This window comes from Anas acuta, chromosome 1, assembly GCF_963932015.1.
Source record: "Anas acuta chromosome 1, bAnaAcu1.1, whole genome shotgun sequence".
NCBI classification, from domain to species: domain Eukaryota; kingdom Metazoa; phylum Chordata; class Aves; order Anseriformes; family Anatidae; genus Anas; species Anas acuta.
Genome location: NC_088979.1, coordinates 197,946,026 through 197,972,383, shown reverse-complemented (window position 1 = coordinate 197,972,383; position 26,358 = coordinate 197,946,026). Strand labels below are relative to the sequence as shown.

The 26,358-nt window shown below is 47.0% G+C and overlaps 1 protein-coding gene across 9 annotated transcripts in view; it reads right to left on the bottom strand.

Moving 5' to 3' along the window:
- FRMD4A (FERM domain containing 4A) overlaps positions 1-26,358 on the bottom strand; it is a 346,642-nt gene that overhangs the window by 63,893 nt on the left and 256,391 nt on the right. For all 9 annotated transcript variants that reach the window (XM_068670002.1, XM_068670003.1, XM_068669998.1 and 6 more), the window contains 4 exons: positions 25,214-25,308; positions 17,795-17,887; positions 6,484-6,568; positions 2,602-2,658 (listed from right to left, as the gene is read on the bottom strand). In XM_068670002.1, coding sequence (XP_068526103.1) covers positions 2,602-2,658; positions 6,484-6,568; positions 17,795-17,887; positions 25,214-25,308 — 330 coding nt within the window. The remainder of the gene's footprint in view (positions 1-2,601; positions 2,659-6,483; positions 6,569-17,794; positions 17,888-25,213; positions 25,309-26,358) is intronic.

Below are 26,358 nucleotides of genomic sequence, written 5' to 3'. Positions count from 1 at the left end.
CATCAAAAATAAGAAGAAAAAAAAAAAAAGGAAAAAAGAAAACTACTGTTCAAGATTTTCCATTTGCAAAATTCATTTAGCAGCAATTTCCTGTTGTAACTGACTCCTTATGTATTTTCTGGAACCAGTCTCTGCTGTCAAGTGCCATGCCACATGTGGTGAGCTGGTTAGATTAACAAGCAAAGGGTTTGCCTAATACAGTGGACAAATGAGTCCTCATCCTGCTGGTGGATACCCAAGAAGCCACGGGAAATAATGCTAGTAAATAAGTAATTATTTTGGTCAACACGGATGATGTATTACTAGGAGATCTCCGAAGTCTCGGTGGTTTTGAGAACTGAGAACCCCCTGACTCTTTTTACAAGTAGTCTTGGCATTTCCTATTAAGCAGATTTTCAGAAAGCTCCCTCTCAATTTTCAAGGGGATGCCAGACTCAGGATTCCCTAACTCCTTGCTGGGTGTTTGGGGGAGTATTTAGCTCCTTTATCTAGATATTTTTTATTAGAATTACAGCCTGATGCTAAAGGGTTGGGTCATGTTCCAGGCCAATATTTTGATCAGTATCTCAGTCTTACTGGCTATCTGGCACACCCTCAAAACCTAGTGAGCTCCCTCTTCAATAAATGTAATACACGTTTTGTGTTTTCCATGGACCATATACATTTCATATGAAATATGTTAAGCAGCTCATTTGCTGACAGCTACACACAAAGCGTAGTGCAGTAATGTAGGTGGTAACTGGTCAGTGATGGAATTTCTGCAGTGAGGGAGTTTCCGCTGCCAAGAGGACCGAGTTTTGCATTCAGGTTTTGTACATGCACCCGCAAAACCTGTCAGCCCATGTCCAGTGGTGCTGCAGTCCCGAGGCTGGGGTAAAGTTCAGAGCTTTGGTGGTACTTTAATTTGTTCTGGTACCACAACAATTTGAAATAAGGCTGCACTTGAGTTCTGACGGTCCTTTAGTATCTTCCCATCTCCCTCTGAGCAAACTGAAGGGCAGACAAGTTCTCCTGTGGTTCACAGGAAGGAATCCTTTAACATATCATGATTATAGTACAACACTGAGTAAAAACCAAAGGATATGCCCTGGCCTGCACAGGGATGGGCATACGGAATTCAGAAAACAATTTTGTAGGGTAGATTCTCCATACTTTAGCCCTTTGACCTAAATGCTGCAGTGAGGAGTAAGACCAAACGCTGTGTGATCCACCTTGTTTTGCAGGGATCTCGTCACAAACACGGGCTGTAGTAATTTCTGGTTCCAGCCAGCAGAGGTGTGGCTTGTTTTGGACTGTTTTCATGAAGTTACACATCAAACTACTACAGGAATACACGCAACATCCTGTGTTTGTGAGGAGAAACAATCGCAGCAGCAAGGGTTACAGTGGCAGATCTGGCTCTGGGCGTACAATTACTAAGCGCTCACGTTATTCATTAGGGTGAGCAGACAATAGATTCATAACCCTATTGCTGCTTCTCACAATAAGCCTGTTGTTTGATGTCTATTCCCCCAACAACCAGTATGCAATTGCTGTAATGTGCTTTTAATTGAGTCCCCCATCCTGACTCTCTCGCTCCATTTTTGTCACATAAAATGATCTTAATGAAGATTCAAATCCCTACGCATTAATTGCTTCCTTTAACATGAAAGTGCCATGGAAGTGCAAAGTGTTGTTATTTATTAGTGCCGTCTGGTGAGGTGCCTCGTCTGCTTACATGGAGCCACACAGCTTCAGGCTGATGGGGAAAAAAATTAAATCTACACAAAGAAAGGGGAACAAGAATCATCTGACAATTATTTCTGATCTGCTCCCACAGCCATGCTCATAAATGTGATCTTTCACTAAAAAAAATCCCCACCTCCACTACCCTGAGAAGGTTCCTCTTTGTGAACCAGATATTTACCAAACCCCGCTGGTAACTCGTTCTCTGACCCTTCCCCTCTTCCTGAAGAGGGAAATGCAAAGATAATATTTGTTTCTGGAGGAGTGTTTTTGGAAAATCTTTAAGCCCTTCTGCCCACGCTGGAAAATACAGACAGTTGTATGTACGTAAGGTTATGGGGATCATCAGAGGGACAAATTTCACTGGGAAAACAAATGCAGCTAAAGTCAGTGGAGTGAAATCTGTACCCATTGGATACAGATTTCACCCAGGAATCTCATTCCTCACTTAGATTTTCTCAGACTTTACATCATACCCCAGGGTTGTGGTGGTCTATGTTATCACAGCATAATATGCATTTATGTAAGCAAAGTGCTGGGCAGCAGCATCTGCTTCACACGTGGAGTGTTCTGGTTTGAGAGCCTTATGTACCAATTCTGCGTTGGTATAATTGATGGAAAAGCTGTGTAAAGATGACTTTCACAGCTGATCTGCTGAAAAGTCCTTAAGTCTTAAAACTTAAAACTTTTTAAGTCTTAAAGCTGAGGGCTGCATGCATCCAAATCTCAGCCACATGGAGGAATCTTCCCTTTTGGTTCACAGGGACTCTGAGACTCCTGAAATTTGGGGAGTCTCTGTGCTTCTGACCAGCCATTCTGGATGTTACAAGTCAAAGCACACAAGGAAGCATCAAGCAAGAGAAGGCTGGTGCTTACCTGCAAGATGTAGGCAGCTAGTTCAAACACCACTTCACTGTCAACCTCGATGAGTTCCTTGAAGGGTGAAGAAAATAAAAAAAAAGAGAGTTCAGTGAGTCTGAGCTCCTACATGACCGTGCGTCTCCTACTGCTGGGTGAAGCACGTGGTGCCAGTTTTCTCTGGCTAGGCTTCAAAGCAGTCCTTGTGCTCCTGGAGACCAAAGTGAAGCTGAATCTGCTCGCTCTTATGCAGAGAAAGACAAATATTCAGTGTGACGGCCTGGAAAATGGAGCATAACTGGATGTGGCATGAAGGGATTCCTTGGGAGGAGGTAGGAGAAGGCAGGTGGAAGGGGGAGGAGCAGGGTCATTTTTATTTTCATTTATCATTTACTGAAAGGTAGCCTGGGGAATCCATTTTGGCAGATCTTCACTCCATAGGACCTGGCCCCTGACAAAAGTAATCTTGGAGGGTGAGGTGAAATTGTGAGCATTTTGCTTGGACACCAGGGTCACAAGGACACTGAGGGCCCTATCTGATCCCTTCAGGGTTCTTCTGCTGTGTCTGAGGCAGTGGTCACAGGGAGTCTGTGCACTGCTTCATCTAAATGTGTGGGATGCAGACACCAAAAACACTTGGGATGGGTGGCAAGAGCATTGATCCCATGGCCAAGTGTTGGTTTTTGGGAAGACAGTGAGCTTTTACTTGGATAATGCTTAGGCGTCAATTATGCAACTAGGTCTCCGGTGTGGCCACATACAGCGGGTCCCTGCTCAGCTTACTCCTGTGGTGGATTTTCTGTTGTGTTTATTTAAACTGCTGTTTTTAATATTTTATTTCATCTGGCAAGAAGTGAGTTATCTAAATATAGATCACGGCTGTGATCTGTGCTCCAGCCAAGTCAGGGCCGCACCTCATTTACAAGCCGCAATCGCGTTGCTTCGTCTCTGGCAGAATCCAAAACAAAGAGAACAAAACAGAGGGTAAGATCCAGGTGTCCTTGGCTTCCACCGGTGCCAGCTTTTTAAAACAAGCACTTCCCTCCCCTCCTGCACGATGACTCCCCGGGGAGTGAAGCCCAGCTCTGCTACAGGCGATGAACACACCTTCCCCGTGATTCACACAGGCACCTGCAGCACCGTCTGCCTGTGCCAAGGGAAGCAGCCGGTGCACGATACAGATGCAGACGGGGCCAGGCTGGGACATTTGGGCATGTCCCACAGCAAATGGTGATGTGGAGAACCAGAGTGCTTGGTCTTCACTCTCCTTGATGCAGCGGGCACAGCGGGGACGAACCAGCCCCTACAACCCATGTCGAGGTTGTGGCAAGTCTGTACTAGTAGGTAGAGTGGGCCAGGGCCCGTTCTCTGGCCCTAAGGGTACACGGCAGAGTAAAGCTCATGACTAAACACTTTTCTTCCCTCCCCCAGTCCCAAGCAGAGTTAGCTCAAGTGCATTGCCTCTCGGGAACAGGTGCTCGTGCCTGGACAGTGCCCCAGCAATGCCCGGGTCAGGACTAGTTAGCACCCGTACCAGAGAGTACTTTTAATTAAACACCGTGACTGGCAGAGGGACAGCATCCAACGCCAAGCCCTCCCTGTTTGGTAGTACAAATGTGGCTTGGCTTTTCTGGGCAACATTGGCTGTGCTGGCCCTGTGCAAGGGTTTGGGTATGTGGGTCAGTTGCATGACCCACAGGAGCAGCACAGCACCCAACACAGAGCCAGCTGGCAGCCCAAGGGACCAGCTAAACAGGACCACACTAAACAGGCCACAGTTTTCTTCTCTCCCAACATGAGCAGTCCTGTATTTGAGGGTGTGTGCCGTCAGAATCAATGGGGGAAGGCTTGATGTACAAACACAGCATTACTACACATCCCATACCCAGTACAGCCCTTCCTGGTAGGGGAACTGGGGATGAAGCCTTCTGTGAGAGAAGTCCATTGAGGAAACCTTTTGTTGGACAAGGAAGGCACTTGCAAGACACTTGAAGGCACTTGTAGGGATGGCAAGCACTGAATCCCTCCTTTCTATACCTATTGGATCCCTCCTTGCTGGCTGGGTTCTCGCTCTGCATCTGAGCAGAGATCTTGAAATCAACTTTGAAATTCGGCGCCTTTTTTAATAAGACAGCACGGCTTAGTGTGGCTGGAAGTCAGACAGGGAAGGACTCGCGTGGGAGACTGGGAATCCAGCAGGACTATTTTTGGACAGAGATGACAGTCAGCGTGAATGTGCAAAGTAATGGTTTTGGGAGAGGTCAGACTAAAATAGACCAACCTAGATCTGTAGGCACTTTTTTCCTCTTTTTTTTTTTTTTTTTTTCCTATTTTCCGTCTTCTTATTAAGCTTTCTCCAAAAAAAGAACAACAGCGTAAGCTTTTCCTGGCAACACTCCAAAAAGGAACTATCCCCGGGAACCAAAATGTGATGCTCACTGAGCTTGCTGCTGGAGAGGGCTGACTAAGCACATCTCATTGCAGCCTTGCCAGAGAGCAGAGCTCTGTGAAGCTCAGCTCAGCAACTCCATCCCTTCCCTGGTGCTGGAAAAAAAAAAAAAAAAAAAAAAAAAAGTATTTTCTGGCTTCCTGCACCTTACCCTGCATTTTAGGATGTGATGATTTAGTCCATGCATTTTAGGCTATGCAGATACCAGGAAGTGAGGCCTCATATTTGGTGTAAGCAGTTCACTTAGCCTGTCAAAAACATGTTCAGGGTTGTGGGACACGATCACTCTCTGACTACAGATTTCTCCTCCTGCTAGACAGAGCGGAGTTATGAGGAATGGCCCCTACCAGCAAAGGGATGAGGGATCCTTCCAGAGAATCCTAGCTGCCGTAAAATCTCTCCCATATGCAGAGCCATATGTAGCCAAGCCTGCACTGTAGCAACTCTTGGACCTAGTTATTACTTGGACCCTTCCTTTTGGACTTGCACGTTTGGCTTGTGGCATAGAAGCCAACCCTGCTGCTGCGGGGTGGTGGAGGAAGGCTGTGCCAGGAACCCTTATCTCCAGCACACAGCCTCGCAAAGGGTAGCTCTGAATTACCGTCCTGGTGACAACAGGCTGGTGTTTTCGCCAGGACTATTTTTGGCACAAAAAAAACATTTCTCCGTGCTGGCTTGCTCCTGTACAATGTGGTCCTCTGTACACAGGCACCGCCCCATGCTCACTCACAAACACACTCACACGCTTGCTTACTCTCCCAACCAACAAACTCCCAGTCACACTCACACACACAGACTCATATACCTCCCTCACAAGTCACACTTTTACACACACAGATTCATATACATCCCTCACACTTCTACACTCACCCTCCTGCAGACACAAAATCTCACAAAGTTCCTGTCACACACACACACACACACACACACACACGTCGTCACACATGGTAAGCACCCCCCAGGTGCTCACCCCCAGTCTCGCACACACACACATAAACTCACACTTTCCTTACACACACACAGTCTCACAAACACATTTATTTACACACTTTTATTTATTCACCGCCGGCTACACTCCCTCCCTCTCCCCCGTCCCCAGCCCAGAAGATGGCGCCCGCCCGCAGCCCGCGCAGCCGCTGCCGCCCTCTTCGGGCGGGAAGCGCGAACGGCGCTTTTTGAGCACAAAATCAAGAGTTTTTCTTCTAAATACCAAGCACTTTCTCGTTTTAACAGCTGCAGATTTCCTTCTGTCAACCACAAGAGCTATATGGAGGGGGGTTTTACCTCAGAACCTCAAAGTCCAGAGGTGAAACCCAAGCATGCAGCTTTTAAGGGGATTCATGGCTTGGGGATGGAGGTTTGGGGGCAATACAGTGCCAACTGCTCTTTCAGAGCTTTACTTTTCTCATTTCCAGCCAAAATTCAAAATCCTGAGTGCCCAGAGTCCTTACCTTGTAGATGCAGGACTTGGCGTTCAAGAAAAACAGCTCGATGGTGGCATTGTCCTTCAGATAGGAGATGCTTTCAATGTAGAACCTGGAAGGGGGAAAGCAAGAGAGGTGAGACACGTAGGGGGACCAAGGCAGAACATGAGAATGTACTCATCACATGAAAAGATGTGGTCAATGGAGTCGTGATGTGTATACTGAAAATGAAGTTTCTTTGTTTGTGGCAGAAACGTCATTTGTTGATGAAAGAGGCTCGTGCGTGCTATAGGACATGAGCACTCAACACCACCCAAGACATACTGAAGCAACTGAATCATCAAGTGGTTTATTTTGTTTCTAAGTAGCTCTTTGTTTTATTTTTTATACTTTAAATAATCCTTTATTCTGTTTGTTTGCAAACTCCTCTTCATTCTCCATCACATTTTGGCACTTTTTCTTTGCCCCTTTACTCTTCCTATCCATTTTTGTGCTGTTGATCTGCCACACATAAAATGTTCACTGCCAGAAATCCACTTCTGTGTTTCCTCTCTGTCCACTTCAGCTCGTCACAAGGCACATTTTATAATGGCTTTTTATATATTTTTTCGTGGGTAGCATGCAACATCTATAATTACAGAGTAATTAACCAGCAGTAGTTAAGGACCTCACACAATTTAACAGTACCATGGGTAGTGATGCTGGGGATAACAATAATCTATTTTTTAGCAGAGTGAGATGATTTCTCAGAACTCAGTAAAAATCTGCCCAATCCAAACCCTCCATGTTCAAAAAACCCAGTCTATTGCATTGACTGATTACCCCAAATATTTGCAATTACATTGAAAGTCCATTGTATGTATGAAAGATCCTTTGGCAGTGAACTCTAGTTTTGCCACCAGCTTGAATAGACTCCAGCCCTTAATTCTGCCTTGTGACCTTTTGGGGTGAAAATCCCAGGATAAAAATAAGTGCAAGATATATCATCAAATTTAATATCAAACCATTACATATGAGTATGCTGTATGCTTTTAGGATTCCTGTAGTAAGAGACAGCCTATTCAGGTAGTGATTAGGGTGATTTTTTTTGTTTAGTCCATGTTTTTAGTGAGGAAAAAAAATACATCTATCTGCCCACTCTGTTTCAGAGTGATTTTTAAGTTTCAGTACAGTGGCAGCAATGTTCCTTACATAAATTCCACTACTATCGTGCATTGTCAGAGGCAATTAGAATAGGGAAGGTGCCAGGGAAATGCTGTCTGTATTAGGAACTTAAAAAAAAAAAAAGACAAATACTTTAGAAATCTGGGCAGAGATATGGAGTCCAGTTACAGAGAAATCTTACTCCGTGACCCCGCTGTCTGGGAGTGAAGCTATGAGACCTGCTGAAACTCTTGGGGCTTCACACAAGCATTAAAGGGATTGTCTGTGTTCAGTTGTTTGCAGAACTGAGGGCCTTAAATGTAACCTTCTCAGGGCTAAAGGTCAAAGCTTTGTAGTGCTCCTAGGTGTCTTCTGAAGACCCTTCAAAACAATTTCCTGACAAGTACAGCCAACTACATACTCAAATGAAATATTTTGAGCTTTTTATCTTTATCTGCTGAGATGCTCCTGCAATTACCCAACCTCCTCCCCCTCCAGAGCAGTTCAAATGAGATTTTTTTTAAAAAGGAAAATAAAAAAGAAAACATTTGAACATAGGAACCATCGAGCATAAAAATTCAACTTTATGTATTTATTTATTTGGCTTCCCCTGGGTTTCACCTCCTGTCCTTGAAACAGGTGATGGTCAGATCTTTAATTCCAGGGTCAGAAAAAAAAGGGAACATTTACTCTATTTTCAAGTCCCAGTGAAGGTTAGCAGAAACACATTTTTTTGTTTCATCAGCGGATCAAATGAGACCATCCTCATCATCACTAGAGGGCAATATTGCATTTTCTTTCTGCTGCACGGCTCTTTCCCAAGGCTTTCCACATAGACACATGCCCAGATCATTTTCTGTACAAAATTGAGTCTCTCCGAGCACAGAGCCTGCACATGATACTTCATCTTCAACAAGAAAACACAATTCTTGAGTGATCTCCGGTGTGGAGAGTGTGCAGGGGAGCTACTGGCTCTCACACATGCACCCAGGCAAATACAAAGCATGTGCACCAGGAAATTGGTGCTACTTAAAAGAAAACAGATTTACGGAGAGAAGTCTTAGGGGATTTGCTGTGTGGCAAGCTCAGAAAACCCGAACTGGAGCAGACTGCCTTGAATTCACAGCCTGAAAGGCCTGTTTTATTTATTTATTTATTTATTTTTATTATTTTTTTTGCACTGATTGTGAATCTGTCAGACCTCCTCCTGTTACCACCTCTTCCAAATGCACCGCGGTTTAAAACGACCCATGGCAGCACCTAAGGAAGCAGGAAGAAAGCTCCAGCTGCTAAGGCAATGAACCAAGCCAGAGATCTGGGTTAAATTCCTGACTCTGACACAGGTTTCCTTCGTGACCTTCAGCAAATCATGTAGCTGTTCGGGACTGTTGTGTCGAGTTTGGAAAATACTCCTCCCTCCTATGACCCCCCGCGTCTGTTTTGCCTATTAAGATTATCAGCCCATTCCTATTGCACGGAGGGGCAGCTATTAGGTTTCTGTCGAGGACTCCCTGGGGAGCAGCATTCCTCCATGTGCTCTGAAGCTGATATATCCAGGAAATAAGGACGGGCTGGACAGAGATGCAGACGGTACCGCGTGTCTGACGCCTTAACTCTGCTACCTGCGGCGCTGAGAATGCAACCAGCAAACAGCTTTGCCTCAAACGGCTCCTACGGGAAGTTCCCTGATAGCCAGCAACTGTTGCTTTGAGAAATGAGGTGCCTGCAAGAAGGGTTAACCCCCCCCCAAAGATTATGTGTGTGTTAAAAGCAGAGAAATCAGTTTGGTAAAGGTTTCAAATGTAAAGAAGGGAGATCGGCCAAAGTTAGTCTGAGTTTCTCCTCATCTTCCCCCCTCTCCTCCCTTAGCCCCAGTCACTTATAATTCATCCAATCTATTTTCTAACCATTAATTAAATGGACCAGGGAATATTATGCTGGGTAATGGACACAAAGTGCCTATCTTGCGTGCTCCCTCTCAGCAGCAGGAAGATAACAACGAGGATGGCAGAAAGCATCTTGGAAGACTTCAGAAGCTGCAGCATCAGAGACATCTCCGTCTTCCAGCTGCGAGGACGAGCCTTGTGCTGATCAGATGGCTCTGCATGAAGTGTTGGTTAACTGGCAACTCGCTCTGACACAGCTCGAGCTCCCTCATGCAGTGATGAATGGAGATTCCCATCGCAGCCAGCCAACAACAGGCGGTTATGCGGTGGTGCCTGTGAGAAGCAGCTGTGGAAACTCCTGATCTTTGGGTGATGGGAACTTGGTATTGCTGTAATTTCCCCCTTGCACCACACAGATGCTCACCTTCGACTTGTAGCAGAGAGAAATGCCCAAGCCTTGACTCACCGTCGAAGCAAGACAAGTGTGATGCTCTCTTGCTTTAGCAGCAGAGCTGGATTGACCAGCGCTCCCCGTTTCCACACAGCAAAAGAAAGGGTAAAATAAAAACTATTTAGCATCACCCCTACCGCAGCCCTGGACACATCCCATCAGCCAGAACTTGGCCATCTATCACCTCGCAGGGACCGGGCTCTGGGCAGTGTAATTCCCAACTTACAGTTGTAAGCTCTGAGATCACGAGCCAGTGTATTTATTTCCGAGTAGAACATGCCAAAAGATAACAGTATTTCACTGTGGCCTTAAACACAATGATATTTCAAAGCATGACCACAGCAAATGGATGTCTTATCTATCTCACGTAGATCTGCCCTGGGGCAGCGAAATCATCCTAGCTCCTCTGAAGTTTGACTCCGGTGACAGCTGGCGTAAAAAGCTTTTATCCAACAACAAAAATCCAACAACAAAACCTTTTTTTTTTTTTTTTCCACCAAAAAGAAACACCTTAAAATGAGGAAGATGTAATCAGAGGAAGGCTGAGGGTGGCCCCAGAGGCAGAGGAGGCAGCTGGGTGAGAGAGATGCCTTCATGCATCCAAAGGGAGGTGAGCAGTGCCCGGCAGCGATGGGGAGGCTGAGGATGGCACTGAGGCTGCTGGTCAAGGTGACCGGGACTGATAACGGGGTGGGAGTGATTTGTGGGAGGGCTCCTGCCTTTGTTAAGGGGCAGGAGCTGAGTGCACAGCGTTGGCAAAAGGGATTCCTTTCCTTCCAGCCCCATGACACTGCACCTGGGCAGGGAGACAAAATACCTCTCTTGGGCCTCCTATGAAAAGGAAAAAAAATAAAATAAAACAGAATAAGAACCTCAAGCAACTCTTCTTTCCCTTGCTAAAAATATTTTTTCTTCCATGAAAAAGGAAAATAAAGGGGAAAGCCAGTTGTCATGGAAAATGTCAAAATGAAGCAAAAGGATTTTGGTGTTGTTGTGCCGTCACCTTCCCCAGGGCTTCCTCCTGCCCGAGGTGGGAAATGCAGTAGGACCCAAGGGGAATGATGGTGATGGGCACTCCGTGGTGCTTCCCAGCTGGATGCAGGACAGAGCTGCCAGCAGAGCCCCGGGCTGTCTCTTATTTCACGATTACACAGTGATGGCTAAAAGGAGAAGACCCCTTTCCTGCCTCACCCACCCCGGGGTCTGGCTCATTATCCCCCACTATGTCATTGAAAACCTCGGAGGATAATTTGAAAAATATGAGGCCATTTGCTAACCAGGGGAAGAATAATCACAAGCGTCGGTGTAATGGACTTAAATGCAGACGTCATTATGGCCAGGGTCTCGTGCTAAATGAGCGTTCGGAGCAGCTCAGGCTGCAGAGCTCCTTTTCTGTTGCAGCCCTCTTTGCTAATAGCTATAGGTGCGCACTTTATGCGCTGACATCTAAAGCAGGCAGCAGTTAAATAGCTGGCCTGTTAAGTCATCAGCCAGGAATGAAAACTGGAGACAGCAAAAAGCCCCGTTTACATCCTCTTTGCATTAATTTTGGTTCTGGTGCCGTGCTCAGTCCCCCTGTGCTTGTGCCACGCTGCGCTCCCCTTGCCCTGCACCAGCAATTGGGGTGCAGAGGACAGGATGCAGCAAGAGACCTGTGTCGACTCCTGCCTCATTGCACAGAAGCTACAAACCCTGGAGGTGAATGTGATTGCAGAAAGATGGAAAACCATGAGATATTTGCTCATTCCTGTGCTTCCCCTTCTCCAGGTACAAAAACCCAAGTGATCTGCTTTGGAATACATCGGGCGCCAGCTGTTTTCCAGGCTCCACATCTGGGAATCTCTGCAAACTACTGTGTGCTCCAGCATCAACACAGAGAAGGAAAGGCCTGACAAGACCACAAAAGAAGCAGCCAGCTCAATCTATTTTGCAAATGGCTTCACCCTGAAAAGTCCCAGGGAGTTTAGCTGGCCAGGGAAGCGCAGCTCTGCACAAAAAAGCTGTCGCTGCTCCTCTTGGCCTGGAGCAATGGGGTTCTCTGCCCCAGGTGTGAGCTGAGAGCCCTTCTCCCTCAGCCACCAGGGGATTTCTCCTCTCTCCTGAGCTCAAGCCTGGCTCTCTGAGTGCTCCGTGATCCTCTCTGCTTGCTTCACCGGTGACAGCAGATCACACCCACGGGTGTAAGGAATAAACGCACAAATTGCAACAAAAATGGAAGCGGTGCCTGCACGGCTTTGACCCAGCTGGAGAAGCTCTGTGTGGGCACTGCCATAGCTGTTGCTCCTTGATCCAAATGAGGTACAAATCTTACACTGACAGCATCCATCATTTTTGCGTAGCACCCACCGTGCCGTCTCAATGCTTCCCCAAATTAGACAAGACAACACTGCCAGCGTCAACACACTCAAAACGTGGCTGCAGCCAGCACGTTTGGAGCATACTGATTTCCTTCCCCCTCAGGTGGCCGAGTGCGGAGGAAAAACAACTTCGCCCCTTTTCTAAGCATAGCCCGCTTATACAAACATATTCCCCGTTAAGCAGAAAAAAGGGAATAATGTTATGGGACCCGAGAGCCAGGCTGCTATTAAGACGTGTGTGTAATGGATGGCTCAGCTCGGAGCTGTGCGCTAAGTAGCAGAGCCCCATTAGTTCCCTTCCTCAAGCAGAGGTCACTTTTCACACGAGTAAATCTTCTGACTGGACACAAGTTTCTCGTGTCTCTAAAGAGGCTCCAAGGAGCTCAGCCTCCCCGCAGGCGATTTATTACACCTTCCTCCCGGTGAACGGAGCAGGGGGCCACCCCGAGGAGGCGGCAGTAAATTGTCTGCGGGGAGCCTTGTCCTCCAGCACAAACAAGGGCTGAGCGGCTGTATTTATACCCTACGGCTGGGTGGGAGGAGGGGGGTCGCAGGGTTGCCGGCTTTTGAGATCTCCCCCCTTTGCTTGCACACACCGACCAGCCTGAAGAGTGCTTCACAAAGAGATCTGGGTTCTGGCACTGCTTCGCCGGGGTTTTTTGGGGCTCATGGGAAGCCCCGAAAGCAGCCTGGTTGGGCTGGGTTGGTTACGCAGATTTCATGTTCGGATTTTTGCTGTTTTTACAGTATCCCAGCAGTGCGTGGAGCTGGAGAAATGCAAGTGAGAAACGCAAACGCACTTTGTCTCCTCTTACCCGTAGCATAAACTGCCCGGGAGCTCGGAGTTACCATCTCTGTGCTGGTAAAAACAAAAGGAGCTCAAAGAGGTGAGAGCAAGCCACAGGGATGAGGACGGAGCACCCTGAGGTGCTGAACATCGCAGGGCACTTCTCTGAACTCTCCTGGGATGATGAAGTCCCGTGGCAAAGGGGGGTCCAACAGTGCCCTCCTTGCAGAGGAGCAAGGTGGTGCCACAAACCCCTCTCCGGTGGGTGGAGAGGCACAGCCCGTTACGTGCGAGACAAATAAATTGCTCTGGTTAATTTAGTGCGGTTCTGTTCGTCTCTCCCTTCCCCAGCAGGCTGCTGTCATCACCATCCCCTAATCTAATTTCCCGGAGACGGGCGAAGCCGACTGGAAGGGAATGGCACACACACGCCGGGGCGTGCTGGGATCGTGGTGTGAGTGGTTTGGGCAAAGTGCAGGTGGCGTGCTGTGAAACCGCACCCCGGTTGTGTCCTCTGGGCAGTGGGGGAGGCAGCAATGAACCTCTGCAGCAAGTTATCAGCAAGTCCATCCCCAGGAACAATTGGTACTGGCAGCCACCTTCTTCCTTCCTTCCAGGGCTGGCTGTTTCCAAGTGATCTAGGGCTCCTTTTATTTTTCTTTTCGAACGGGTTGCTGTTTTAAAAAATGGGTATAAAGGAGTGTGAAGAACTAAAATAGCCCGAGGCCTCATTAGCGGCTGAAATCTGGTCCAATTCCGTTCAGGTAGCCAGGCAAAGCTCTGCATCTACACGGATCTACAGGGAACGTCTTCTCAGCCCTGGCTGGGCCAACTGGCTTTGAAATAATCCAAATTTATAGGCTGCAGTTGATGCACACAGAGGGGATTGATCAGGTGAAAAGAGGAAGCTACGGTGTGTGTCCTACATCTGAGCAGGGGTCTGGGATCAGAGGAAGGAGGCAGCTCTTTCAGCCTGACACTTCCACAGTAAGTCGTCAAGAATCAGGTCAGATGAATTGTTCCTGAAAAGTGCCTGCTTCTTTCCAGTGATTGCACAGAAAGGCAGTGGTAATTAGCCCCGATACAGAGCAATCTACGTGGAAAACATCTCGGGTTTGGTGTGCTGAGTCCCATCCCATCTCAGACATGTGTCCCACCTGCCACAAGTGGTGCACACCCAGCTACGTTCCTAAAGAAAGCATCGACACACATTAGCTTTGCTCCCCGTGTTTCAGTGCTGGCCTCCTATTTAGGGCCACTTCGTTCCGTAGTAACTGTGGTAACCTGGCAGAGGGTCTGGCCTCAATATTGAGCCCTGAGATATTGAGCCCTGAGCCCCTGCAGCTCTCCTGCTGACTTCAGCCTAGCCGGTGCATGTGAACAAGTGCCAGACCTTGCTGGACACAGGCATTCCTCTGGGGGGACACCACGGGGCCATAGAGACAAACCCTGCCCCACGGCGTATTTGAGCACTGAGGATTTATTTCACATTCTTTTTTTCAGTGCCTTTCTGTAAGAAAAGCCTTTCCATGTGGGGGATGCTCTGATTCAGCGTGACGACTTCTGCAGCGTGCTGTCACCGTTCGGCTGGTGGAGCTGCCCTGAGAACGGGCGTGCTCGTTCCTGGGAGAAGATCCACCGCTGAAGTGAATGTTATTTGCTGAGCTTGTTCATATAAATTAACAGCAGGACAAACACCCAGGAGATAAAGAGATCAGGCTCATGCTGGTGGTTCCCTAGCTAAGGATCGCTAATCCCACCAGGCCATTGTTTGAGGAGGAGAATTCACTGCAAAGCTGGGCCAGCTTTGCTTTCTGTGAACAAACAGCCTGTCTGTGCTCTGGTCCTCCCTCACTTCAGGGATTTACACAAAGGGAGTGACTTTGCCTTTTTTTTTCCTGCCTATGTGAACGAGAGCTGAATGCTCCCTTCCCTGCTGAAAGCAGAAAGGCATTTACCCGACCCCCTGCCAGCTCTGTTTTCCTCTGACCTCCTCACTGCCTTGCTCTCCACACTTTCCTTAGGTTCCTGCCTTTCGCTGTGCAGCTCGTGTTGTCAGATACAATTTCACTGTCCTCTTCTGGTCTCAAAACAGCCAAGCAATCCTTCCTTCCTTCCCCTCTGTCCTTCGCGTCTCCTGGACTTCAGCCGTGACTCTCATCCGCCTTGGTTTATCTGCTCTGTAAACCCTCGGAGGCAGGCAGTGAGTTTCCCCCACCACTGAGTGACCAGGGCTTTAGGAAACCACCCAAGAAGCGACTTCAAAGCTGAGAACTAACATCGCCAGACGTCCCACCTCCCCTCAGAGACACGGGATGCTCCCTCTCACTGTCGTGCGTGGCATTAGCGTTGTTTAAGTGGCTGTTAGCAAAGAGTCTCATAAAATAATATTGCACAATAACTGCCATGGGGCTGTTCACAGCTGCCCAAGCAATTCTGATCGCTTCCGAGATACCTACGATGTTCTTAGTGGAAAACTCCAGAGGTGACAACCTAAAGACAGAGGCTGCAGTTAGTTCTGCACGTGTCCAGGTGCAGTAAGCATTCCCTCTGAACTAATGCTACGGACATCCCTATAAATTCCTCCTTCTTTGATTTTTGGTCTCTGATTACAGAAGAGAGTAATGACGTGGGATGTCACTGCTCAACAACGTCAAACCCCGAGGAAATGTAGGGCAAAAGACAAAGCTTCAAGGGTGCTGCAGAGATTTGAATTTGAATTTGAAGGAGGAGGATTTCACGCTGTGAAGGTTGTGAAACTTCCTATCTGCAGCGTCCTTCTTCCAAGAAACCTTTGCTTAAAATGTCATGCTTCCCTACGTGTAAATGCACATTAAATGCACATGGGTGGCTCTGGAAGTTCCTGTGCACCCCTAGGCTACCAAAATACAGCCCTGCCTATGGGCAGGTCTCTTCACAACCCTTCCTTCAGCCCTTGCGTTAGTTCCCAAGCCCGAACTCACACCGCTGGGTAACAGACGCGTGGGGTCTCGCCAACTTCTGCCAGCTGCCTGGAGACAGTTTCTCCTCCAGTTGATTGCAGCTCAGCTCAGATTTGGGGATGGACATGGGAACTTGCTACACGCTGGGAAGCTTTTTCAGTGTCTTTCTAGCATCTGACATCCACATGGCAACTGAAATCACAGTCAGTTAATGCCCATTCCTAACTCATGAGGCATCTGGCCTTCCAGCCCATTCCAAAACGTGTGACAATCCAGTCATTACTATCAAAAATAAGTCCAAACTTGGTGTGTTTTTTCACACTCTTTTCAGCCACTGAATGCTGACTTTTCCCCTATGGGTTTCCCCTATGGATTACGATTCCGGAACAGGAGAGTTCACTCAGTTACTAACTGTTGAATGGATCCATACTTCTAAAATGTCTCTTGGCTAAGATCCTGCTAGAATGACTTGTCTCCACTCTGCTGCCAACTCTCATAAAACAATACAGATGGCAATATTTATGCTCGCTGAGTGGTCTTTGAAATGAATATGAGTGGCTTTCACTGGCTCCACTCCTGAAATCTGCACTTAGCTCTTGCTCAGTCAGAGATTTCCTTGCTTTCCACAGGATCCCTGCCCCTCCACGGACTCCTCAATTTGGCCCCTAGGTAAGGTGCTTGATAAATGGGTGCCTGTAGTGTTTGCTTGTTTGTTTAGTTTAGTTTAGTTTTTTTTTTTTTTTGAATTGTCCCAACACTCTCATATTTCTGCAGAAAAGCACCAACAGCTTTATGTGGTTCTAAGCACAGGTGGGTCTGGATCGCATACACTGGAAATATTCAGCTCTGGATCTATCATTATGGTTTGAAGTACCCAAAACATAATAGAGCAACCTCTCCTTGTGGCAGAGAGCAGACCAGTTCTGGAGTCATGGGGCTGTGTGCAGCCTTGATCTGTCCTAAGATAAATCCACCACTAAAGATGGGGACGTAACCGAACAAAGAGGCTCTTTGGAGAATCCTCCCTTGTAATTGAAGTTAAATGAATGACAATCACCGCGCGGGGAAAAAAAGCTGCACTCAGGGGAAGAAACTCCAAAGTAAGTCTTCATTTTTTATGGGTACTATGAAATGAATGAGGGTGATGTCAGATGTAATATAACACTGGAGCGGAAAGGCTAACAGAAGACGACACAGTAACACTGCACTGCCTAGCTCTAGACATGAACTGTGCATTAAAAGTAAGTCAACCCCCCCCCCGACTTAATTTCCTACATATGCCAGCCCAACCCCCAGCCTCTCTCGGGTTGTTTTAGGGCTGCAAGAGCAAATTTGTCTTCTCAGAAAGTATCTCCCTTGGAGGCAAAGATGCTGTGTGCACAAGAGCACCGACTGCTTTCTAGCATCTCCTAACAGCTGCTGCAAAATTCATAGGTGAAGAGAAATTCTCCCAAACTGGTAAATTCTTCATTAAAATCTTTCTAATCTGGTTGAATCCAGTCTATGAACATGTTGTATGCACACGCAGAAGCCAACCGGTTGCCAGAAATTGCCACCATTTGGTATTTTCAGATAACCCATTGCACTATGGTGTGGTTGAGCCCAGAAGGTAAATACTGGGATTAATTTAGCCCCTGACATAATAACGCACAGTCCGGGCACAATCCAGGGGAAATGGATGGATGGCAAGCGAGGAAAAGAGTGCTCTCCATGCAGGTGGCTCCTAGGGAACAGCTGTAATTCGTGGGAAGGGTTTGCTGTCACGCACTTACCTGACACAAAAGTACAAAACAACCGGTCCCGACTTCTTGGGGAAGTCATGCTCCAGCACCCTGCGGTCCAGCTGCAGCCAGTTCAAGTGTCCCCTGGAGAAAGAAGAGAGAGAGAGAGAGCTGTGAGCCCGGCGCCTGCATTGCGGTCGGAGGTGCTCCGAAAGATGAAGCCAAGTGCATGCTGTTTGCCCTCGGCCCCTGCGTGCTGTTTGAAACACGCACAGCAAATGTTTGAGGAGCGGGGGCGATATCAGCCCGGCAACATTTCAGCCTGGGAATCGAGCAGCGAAAGTTCAATCCGTCAAGGGGGGCAAGCTGGCAGCCCCAAACGTTATGAGCTTCACCTTTTTTATTGCAACCCCCTGGAACAATTGTGTGGTTGAAAGTCTGTCAAGATTTTCATTAGAAATCCTGGTTGTTAAGAGTTTCCACAAGGCCTGCAATATTTCACTCGAGGCTCAGCCTGGCTGTTTACAGCCTTGGACAGTTTATTTACCACCCACATGCTTGCAGTAGCCTCTCTGGGCTTGCCCAGCCTTTGCTTTTCCTCCTTCAGAGAGCTCCTGAGTAACAGCTGCTCCCTGAAACGCTGCAGCCCCAATTCCCACACGCTGCTCTTCTTGAGCCTCGATGGTACCTGTCGCTGTTATTTTCCTCTGCAATTTACCCGTCGGTGCCTTGCAGCTGGAAGCTTTCCTGGGCAGCAGCTCTGTTCTTTGTCACGTTCCACGAGCGGCGTTTTATAAACACCACGATTTGTATTACGGGGGCACATCTACTCCCCGGCTGAGAAAAAGGCCCCGTTAAATTAGGGGCTGTGGGAATCCGGAGGGTGAAATCCAGGCTCCCCCTGAAGTCAGCAGGAATTTTGCCGCTGCCTTCAGTGATGCAAGGGCTGCATCCTGTGAGCATTTTGCGATTGATTTCAGGCAGAGCAGATTTCACCCAGAGGGAGAGGCAGCCCGTGCCTTCAGCACTCTGCTGTCTAGACAAGCAAGGGGAGAGAGAATTGAAGTGATTTTTTTTTTTCTTATTGTATTTTATTTTTGGGGTGAGGGGGAATCGTGCAGCAAATAAAGCAGGAAATGGATTTCAGATGTCCCGAGCTCCCTTCCAGTGTCTATTCACCAGCTCACGCTAATCCTCAAGATTAATTCTTCACGCCACCAAAAAGGAAGAAGAAGAAAAAAAGCTTGCTTTGAAAAAAAAAAAGTGTTAATTTAAGTTCTAGGGTTGCCACAAGCCTCAACAATGTACTCTGTCAGCAAACACACTCGGCTTTCACAAGTGCCTGCCCATTACTCCTTAGCAGCGCATGTACTTTGGGCAACCGAGAAACTCCCTTGGCAATTAAGCAACAACAGCTCTTTAGCAATTTAACCAGATTTGTAGCTCCCTCTCCATTCTAGAAAAATAAATAAAGGGGAAAGGAGCGATTTCAGGACGCTTTGAATCGCCTGGGTTCGGTCTGAGTTTCCAGACAGCTGCCCTGGCTTGCAGCGATGCAGATGAGGGTGGGCAGATTTCTTGCCCCATGCTTTATATACTCATCAAGTATGTAGTTTCATAAAGTTTATCTCCGGGATATTTTAACGTTTAGAAGGCTTTTTCTCTAGATAAATCTTATAAATAGTTTTAATATATATATATATATATATGTATTTTCTCTAGGTAAAAGGAAGCTCAAGCAGTGTAGGAGCGCACACAAACCTACTCGCAGCCTGGCTACTGAAAAGCTGTGCCAAGGCCATGCTGCAGATTTGCAATCCCAGCTAATCGATGTCTCTGCTGACAGCAGGTCTGCCCAGCCTGGGACAGTGCTGCACATAGGTGCTGCCCAGGATCAGGGTGAGGATGGCCCCGGTAATGGGGCCGGGTGTATGGGCTGGCTGCATCCCTCTTCTTGAAACCCAGTCTTTTTCCTACTTACCACTTTTTTTTTTTTTTTTTTTTTTTTTTTTTTTTTTTTTGTGGCCTGAACTCCCATTATGTTTCCTTTAAGGAGAATCAGAAAAGCTGAAATTAACCGTGAAGGCCATAGCACGCACGGGGCTTGAAACTAGACACACTCCCCCTTTCCTAGCCACATTTATCCATGTAGGACAGAGTGTGAAACGCTGTCAGAGCACGGCAAAGTCACACTAAGCCTGGCATCTTATCCTGAACCTGTCCATCTGCATTTGTGCCACCAAAGCAGCAGCCACCAGTGGCTGACGGTGTTACACACGGGCTCCGACCAAGACTGATTTGTTGACAAAGGACTTGTTGTCTGCATCTATGTTTGTCCAACAGGAATGTCTGGGTTTGCCAAACACATACAATGAGGTGTTGAGAAGCCACGGTGCACAAAACACTAAGCAATTTCAAGGTATTTTACATTTTGAAGACTTGCTCTTTTCATTCTCACTGCCGTTTGCCCCAAGAGACTGATTGATACCATCAAAAAAAGAAATATCTGCATGTGTGTGTGCACACCAGGTTACACGGGCATGCTGCACACATTGTGGGTGTGGGTAACGCTCGTGCTAAGTGCCCACCAAATTTTGGGTTGAAGAGTTTCATTGCTCTCATCTGCACGGAGCTTAAATCCAAAGCTCCTTCAGAGGAGGAAGGTCACTTCAATCACTGCCAGGAGCTATCCGCTCGCTGTACTCCGTTTCCACTTACAAGCTTTCATCGCTGAGGGCTCCTACGCTGCAGATTGTCACCTAACTCTTTGTTTTCTAGCATCCATGTGTGGCACGTACAGAACAGCTGCCCTGAGCAGTCCCTGGCATCCGCCCGTGAACGTGGTTTATCGGGGAGCCGAGCTCCAGTGCTGTTATACCACAAAATGCTTTGCTCTGGAAGCTGTCGTGCTGTCTTCAGCAGAACTATTCACGGAGCACAATCCCATGTAGGACAGAGAAGAGTTAGGGCATACAACCCTAGGCATGTAGTAATCCCGACAGTATTTGCAGACCAATTTAGGCAGCCTGCACTGGGATCCCGTTTGTACATGCCTGTGTCTAGCTGGGTTTCCTTCACAGTTCAATTTAGAGGCCCAAAGTAGCTTTTGTTTCATTATCTCCATTGATTTGCTCATTGAGGTATTTACATCAGTGTACTCGCGAATAATGGTGCAAACAGTTTTGGGTGACCTACGGGGCGGCTGGCTATTGGGAGCCAGCTCATTTTTCTCTGCTGGTTGTGCTCATCTTGGCAGTTAAACTGGTGTGTCAATAGCCAAAACATCATTGCCTTTAGAAACAGGAACTGGGTCCATTTAGGTTACAGACCGAGTATGGATTTTGGTGCCCAGCTTTCGCATCATCATTTGCAAGCAGCGGTTTTTGTTTTCTTTTATCAGGGCTTTCAGAAAAGAGTGGCGCATCAATACTTTGCCTCCAGGTGGATCTGTTTACACAGCTTTCCTGGTTAACGTCCAGTTTTCTGGGAAGTGGGTCCACATTGATTTGTGTTATAAAGATACTTGGGCCAATAAACCAACTCACGCCCCTTCAGCGTCAGACTCACTGAGTTGAATGGACATTGAGACAGACCAAATCGAGTAACAGAAACCATAAATGCTATTTTACATTTTCATCAATCACTGCAGAAACAAACGAACAAAAAAACCCATCCATAAGCTCACAGATTTTCTCATTTAAGGTCTTCAGCCTTTAACAGAAATGTTTTTGAAAGGGTTGCAAAGCTCAGGGAGATATCTCAGTCCCTAATTCTGGCTCTGCTTCATGGCTGGAGGGTGCAAATAGGTTTTTCCCCCAGTTCCTGGAGATGAGGCTATTCCCAGGAAGCCTGGTGCCCTGCTCTCCCTCTTACAATCTTCCCTTGCTGTCCCATGAGCCATAGGATCTTGGGATGAGCAAGGGCTCTGTCATTCCCTTATCATGTTAGCGCAGCCTCTAGCACAACTGTAACACAAACAGTTAAGGCCCCAGCCCCTTGCAGTTTTTATCTTTTATATTATGAAGCTAAAGGAGCTGCTCTGCAGGATCTGCAGTGATGAAGGCAGGACAGGCATCCGCAAAAGGACGCGGATCAGCTTTTGGCTGGGTACATGGAGAGGGGGAGCAGTGGGACGCAAAAGTTGGTAATTCCTCACGGAGCAGGTGACTCCTGTTTAAGGATAAGCAAAGGACACAGAAAACCCATTTGTGTCCCCAAACAGAAGGGGAATCCTGACCACTTTCTCTCCGTGAATGCTGCAAGGGCTGGTGCTAAGGGAGAGGGCGGCTAGTGGAGATTCATGCTCAGCTGAACCCGTTCCCCATTCCTTTTCACTCTTAATCAACCACCGAATAGATCTGCTGGCTTCCCGTGAAGCTTGGCCCCACGTGCTACGCAAGGACACCCTTTTGACCTGCGCTCTCACTCAGTTAATGGCTCACACCATAAAGCGTTCCTATGATCACTAAAAAAGGAGGCGTTATTTTTTCCTCCGTAATAGGCTGACAATCTAATTTTAGTCACACTGAGCGCGGTAACGACCCTATATTATCACAAGAAACTATTAAGTCGCCAACGCAAAGGTTGTTCCTATTGATTTTCTTCTCAGGTTGTCATGATAGAGCGCAACTAATGAATGGAAATCCCCAGTCCAAATCATTTCTAAATAAATTACTCTTATGGAGCTTTTACTCTTAAATAGAAGAATTGATTTAATACTTTAGTGGCTTTTCTTCTTCCTAAACTTGCAATTTAGCCAACCCCAGATTACATTTATGAACCCAGCCTGTCCTGTTTCAGCTGCTTATGGGCACCTTTCAGGGAAGGCACATGAAAGCTCAGCAGAACGGTATCAGCAGAGGGAAGGAAACCCCTGAGGGGCTGTGTCACAGAATTAGCAGCTTGCTCTTTGCGTTTCTGGCCCGTATCAGTTATAGGGCTGTGTTCGGTGCTCTGCAAACACATGATAAGAGACTGTTTTTTTTCCCTGGTTTTGAAGAAAATAATTCTTTTCACTTCCATTTTGCATTACAGGTTGGGATCTGAGGTGCAGGCAGACCGGTTTACTTCCTGAAGGTGACATGGGGCATCCATCTGCAAGACCCAGTCCAACACCCCAGCTATCATTTTTTTTTTAATCCTGCGTTCAGTCAAATAAAGTTGGCTGTTTGCGTCAGCTCTGCTAAAGGTTTTTACAATTGAGGAGGGCATATTAGGCAAACATTATTTTTGTAAAGGTTGCTGCCACAGCAGTGAGGAAGCCTCAGTATAAGGTTCAAACTCACGGTGGGGCAGCAGACGGGCTGCAGGCCAAGTTTTGTATTAGCTGGCACATACCAACCTGCTGCTGGATTGGGCTGGCTGGATTTAATGAGGGTGTTCCCAAAGCTTTCATCTGGGCTAGCTGAGCATCTGCTAAAAGATGTTGTGCTTCATCTTGACCACAGGTTGGGAAGGTGACCAAGAGAGAGGATGCCTCAGGCTCTGCCATCCTGTCTGGTCAGTGTGCATCCATCTGCATCTGCTGCTCATCTTTGAGCTAGGCCTTGACAGCTGCTGTCAGCTTCTCCTGCTTCTTCCCATTGCTAACCCAGATCCTTGCTCACGCTGCTCTGTGTTAAACCTGGAGGCCCCTGGAGAGGCCGGACTCTGCCTTGTTGCCGACACCTCCTCGTTAGCTTGCCTTGCACTCTCAGGGGAGCCCTGTGCCCACTCCTCTCAGCTGAGAGCTGGGCCTTGCTCAGCTGCTCCGTGTTTTGCAGTCTGACACGTGTTTCTTGCTTTTCAAGAAAATTTTAATTTCTTAGTCTGCTTGGGTTTCCCTGCAACCCTCAGGCAGCGCCCACTGAGTAACTCACTGTCTCCAGTAAGAAATAACACACTGGTGAAGCCGTTTTCTCCCCCTGCTTTATAAATTGTCAGCATCTCCTGCTGCTCCTCCTTTGAGGGCCAGTCTCGTTGATGTGTGTTGGGTTGGAGATCTCCTACAAGGCTGAGCCTTGCAGAGAAATGGGACAGATTCTGGGCTTTCCTGTGATTCAGGTCCTGCTTCTGCACCTGTCTGACACTGAGCACCCCTTCACCCTGTGAGTTTTGTCCTGAGATGGCCTCAGGCAGGTGCTTGCCAAAGGAACTGTCCCTAGAGGGGCAATCACGGCTCAGTGTGGGTATGTCTGTGCAATCATCCAGCAGCTTCTCATTACCCGATCCCAAATCATTATTCCAGCAGATAATTTCCGTTTCTCTGCCACTTCTGCAGGGCAGCAGAGCTGGCTCATGAGAGCCGTGCTGCTGACTCAGCCGTCCCCAAAACCCATCACTGGCTTGGCACTCTTGTCTTTTAAGATGATATAAGTGTGTGGGGCTTCCTTCTGATTCATCTTATAGAAAAACCTACTGAAAACTAGGGTGGGATTGGGTGGATGGAGTTACAGGACAGAAATGTGGTGCTGAGGAAAGTCTACAGAGAGAAAACAGGCAGCTGGAAAAAGAAACAGGGGCTGTGCATGGCCTGGGAGGTCACAGTCTAGGACTAATAGCATTTGCCAAACATTTAATGTTTACCCAGTGCTAATTTTATACATGCCTTTTAAACAAGGGGTATAAATGTCCTATCGTGAGAGAAAAACTTGAGTTTTGTGGTGAACACAGCACTCTGGGAGCTGGGGTTGAAGGTGAGCAGCCAGCATTGCCTGAGGTGCCTGCAGTGGCAGAGGCCCGCGCTTTGGTTCAGCTCAGCCGTAAGGCTCTTGTGTGATTCCTGGCAAGGTCAAATCCTCTTTTTTTTTTTTTTTAATGGAAATTTTATATTTATAAATATTTTTCCTTCATGTTAAATTTGGCAATCCCTTCCTTTCTCATGCTTTCATCTTCCCATTTTTTAAGACATTCTAATCTAGGATCTAAAACATCAGATTTTTATTTTATTTTATTTTATTTTATTTTATTTTATTTTATTTTATTTTATTTTATTTTATTTTATTTTATTTTATTTTATTTTATTTTATTTTATTTTATTTTATTTTATTTTAACTTGAAATAAATTAGCATTACCTTTAAACCTGCTTGGGTGATTAACACTTTAACTGAAAGGTTTTGCCAGTCTGCCAACATCTTGGAACTAGCGAGTGGATCTTAAAATCAAGAGAGCTTAAGCTAACATTTTCCCAATGACACAAACACTTTGAATATGGGAGGAAGAAGGGATTTTTTCCGTCCCTGTACACTTCCAGCAACGCTGAACTCATTGTGAGAAGCTTCCAGCCTTCTGAAGGAGAGGCTGTACAGGTCACACTCGGATGTGGGACACGTCTGGGGGACACACTGGTGGGATGTCCACTCCATAGACATTGATCTAGATGTTGATCTTGGGGTACACAGGTCTTCTACACTGGTCATTTTGGACAACACTCCCCTGGATTTCCTATGATCTAAGGGATGCCTCTTAGGTCTTTGATTCCCTGCACTTACGTTTCATCTGTGAATGCAATTCCGAAGTATTCTTTCTCCTTCAGGTTGAAATGAGATGCCACCAAGTCAAGCAGCTCCTTGGCCAAAAGCTTTGGCTGGAAAACAAGAATGAAAGAAAGTGATTAACAAAGAGAAATTTGGGGTAATGATACTGTGCTTCTGGACGGATGTGCCGTCCTTGAAGGTGCTCCACCGCTGTTGGTTTTATGTTCCCTCTGGTGTTCAAGCTAAATGTTCAAGCAACATTAACTCCTCGAAACAAGCACTAGTTTCTCTCTGAGGTAAATAATATAAAACAGGTGGTTCTGACCTCTTCAGTGCTTAAGGTCTCTGCAGGCAGAAAACCTGCTGCCTGCCTGTGTCCATATTTGCCATGACTCGCTCACTTATGCCTCTCTGATAACTTTAGTTGTTAAAGCTTTTTATCAAGGACCTTTGCAAGCACATTTCAAACACCCACTCTCACATGCACAGCACAGATACGTTCTCATAAGACTAATAAAATACACAGTGCCAAAAGATAGGATGTGACAGGACCAAATGAGGAGTAAACGACAGAACAAAATAGCTTCCCATTCAGCATTGCTTGTCATTTACAGAGAAGGATGTATCCTAAAACGTAGGAGGTGGGAAGAAAGGAAAGTAACACACGTTTTCAGAATACCCTTGGTAAGAGCATAAAAGCCAAGCTCAAAGAAACTGCTCACCTCATATATAAAAAGGTGTGTTACTATCATGAGGCAATTCTGCCTTTCCTGCAAAACCTTCTTTGAATTACCTACGAATCTCCACCCACTCTGCTGAGCTCCTGTGTTTTCTTCTGGGCTAGTGAAGTCTTGGCCACAACAGAGCTCTTGCACTAGCTCTCACTGGTAGCAAACAGGGGTAAAAAGGATCCAGGTGGGTGCTCCTGTGATCCCACAGACCTGTGCTAGCCCCAGACCCCAGAGCTGTGATGGTAATAGCAGCACTGGCACAGCTGGACACAGAGATCCCTGCTGACCTCTCATAGGGATTTGGTCTACAAATCTCCGTGCTGCAGCCTCGGTGGAAATAAATCCATCCGCAGGCTTGGCTGCCCCAACAAGTCAGCCAAGCAGCTGAGTCAGAGTTACCCCAGACATGAACCTGTTGTTAAAGGCAGA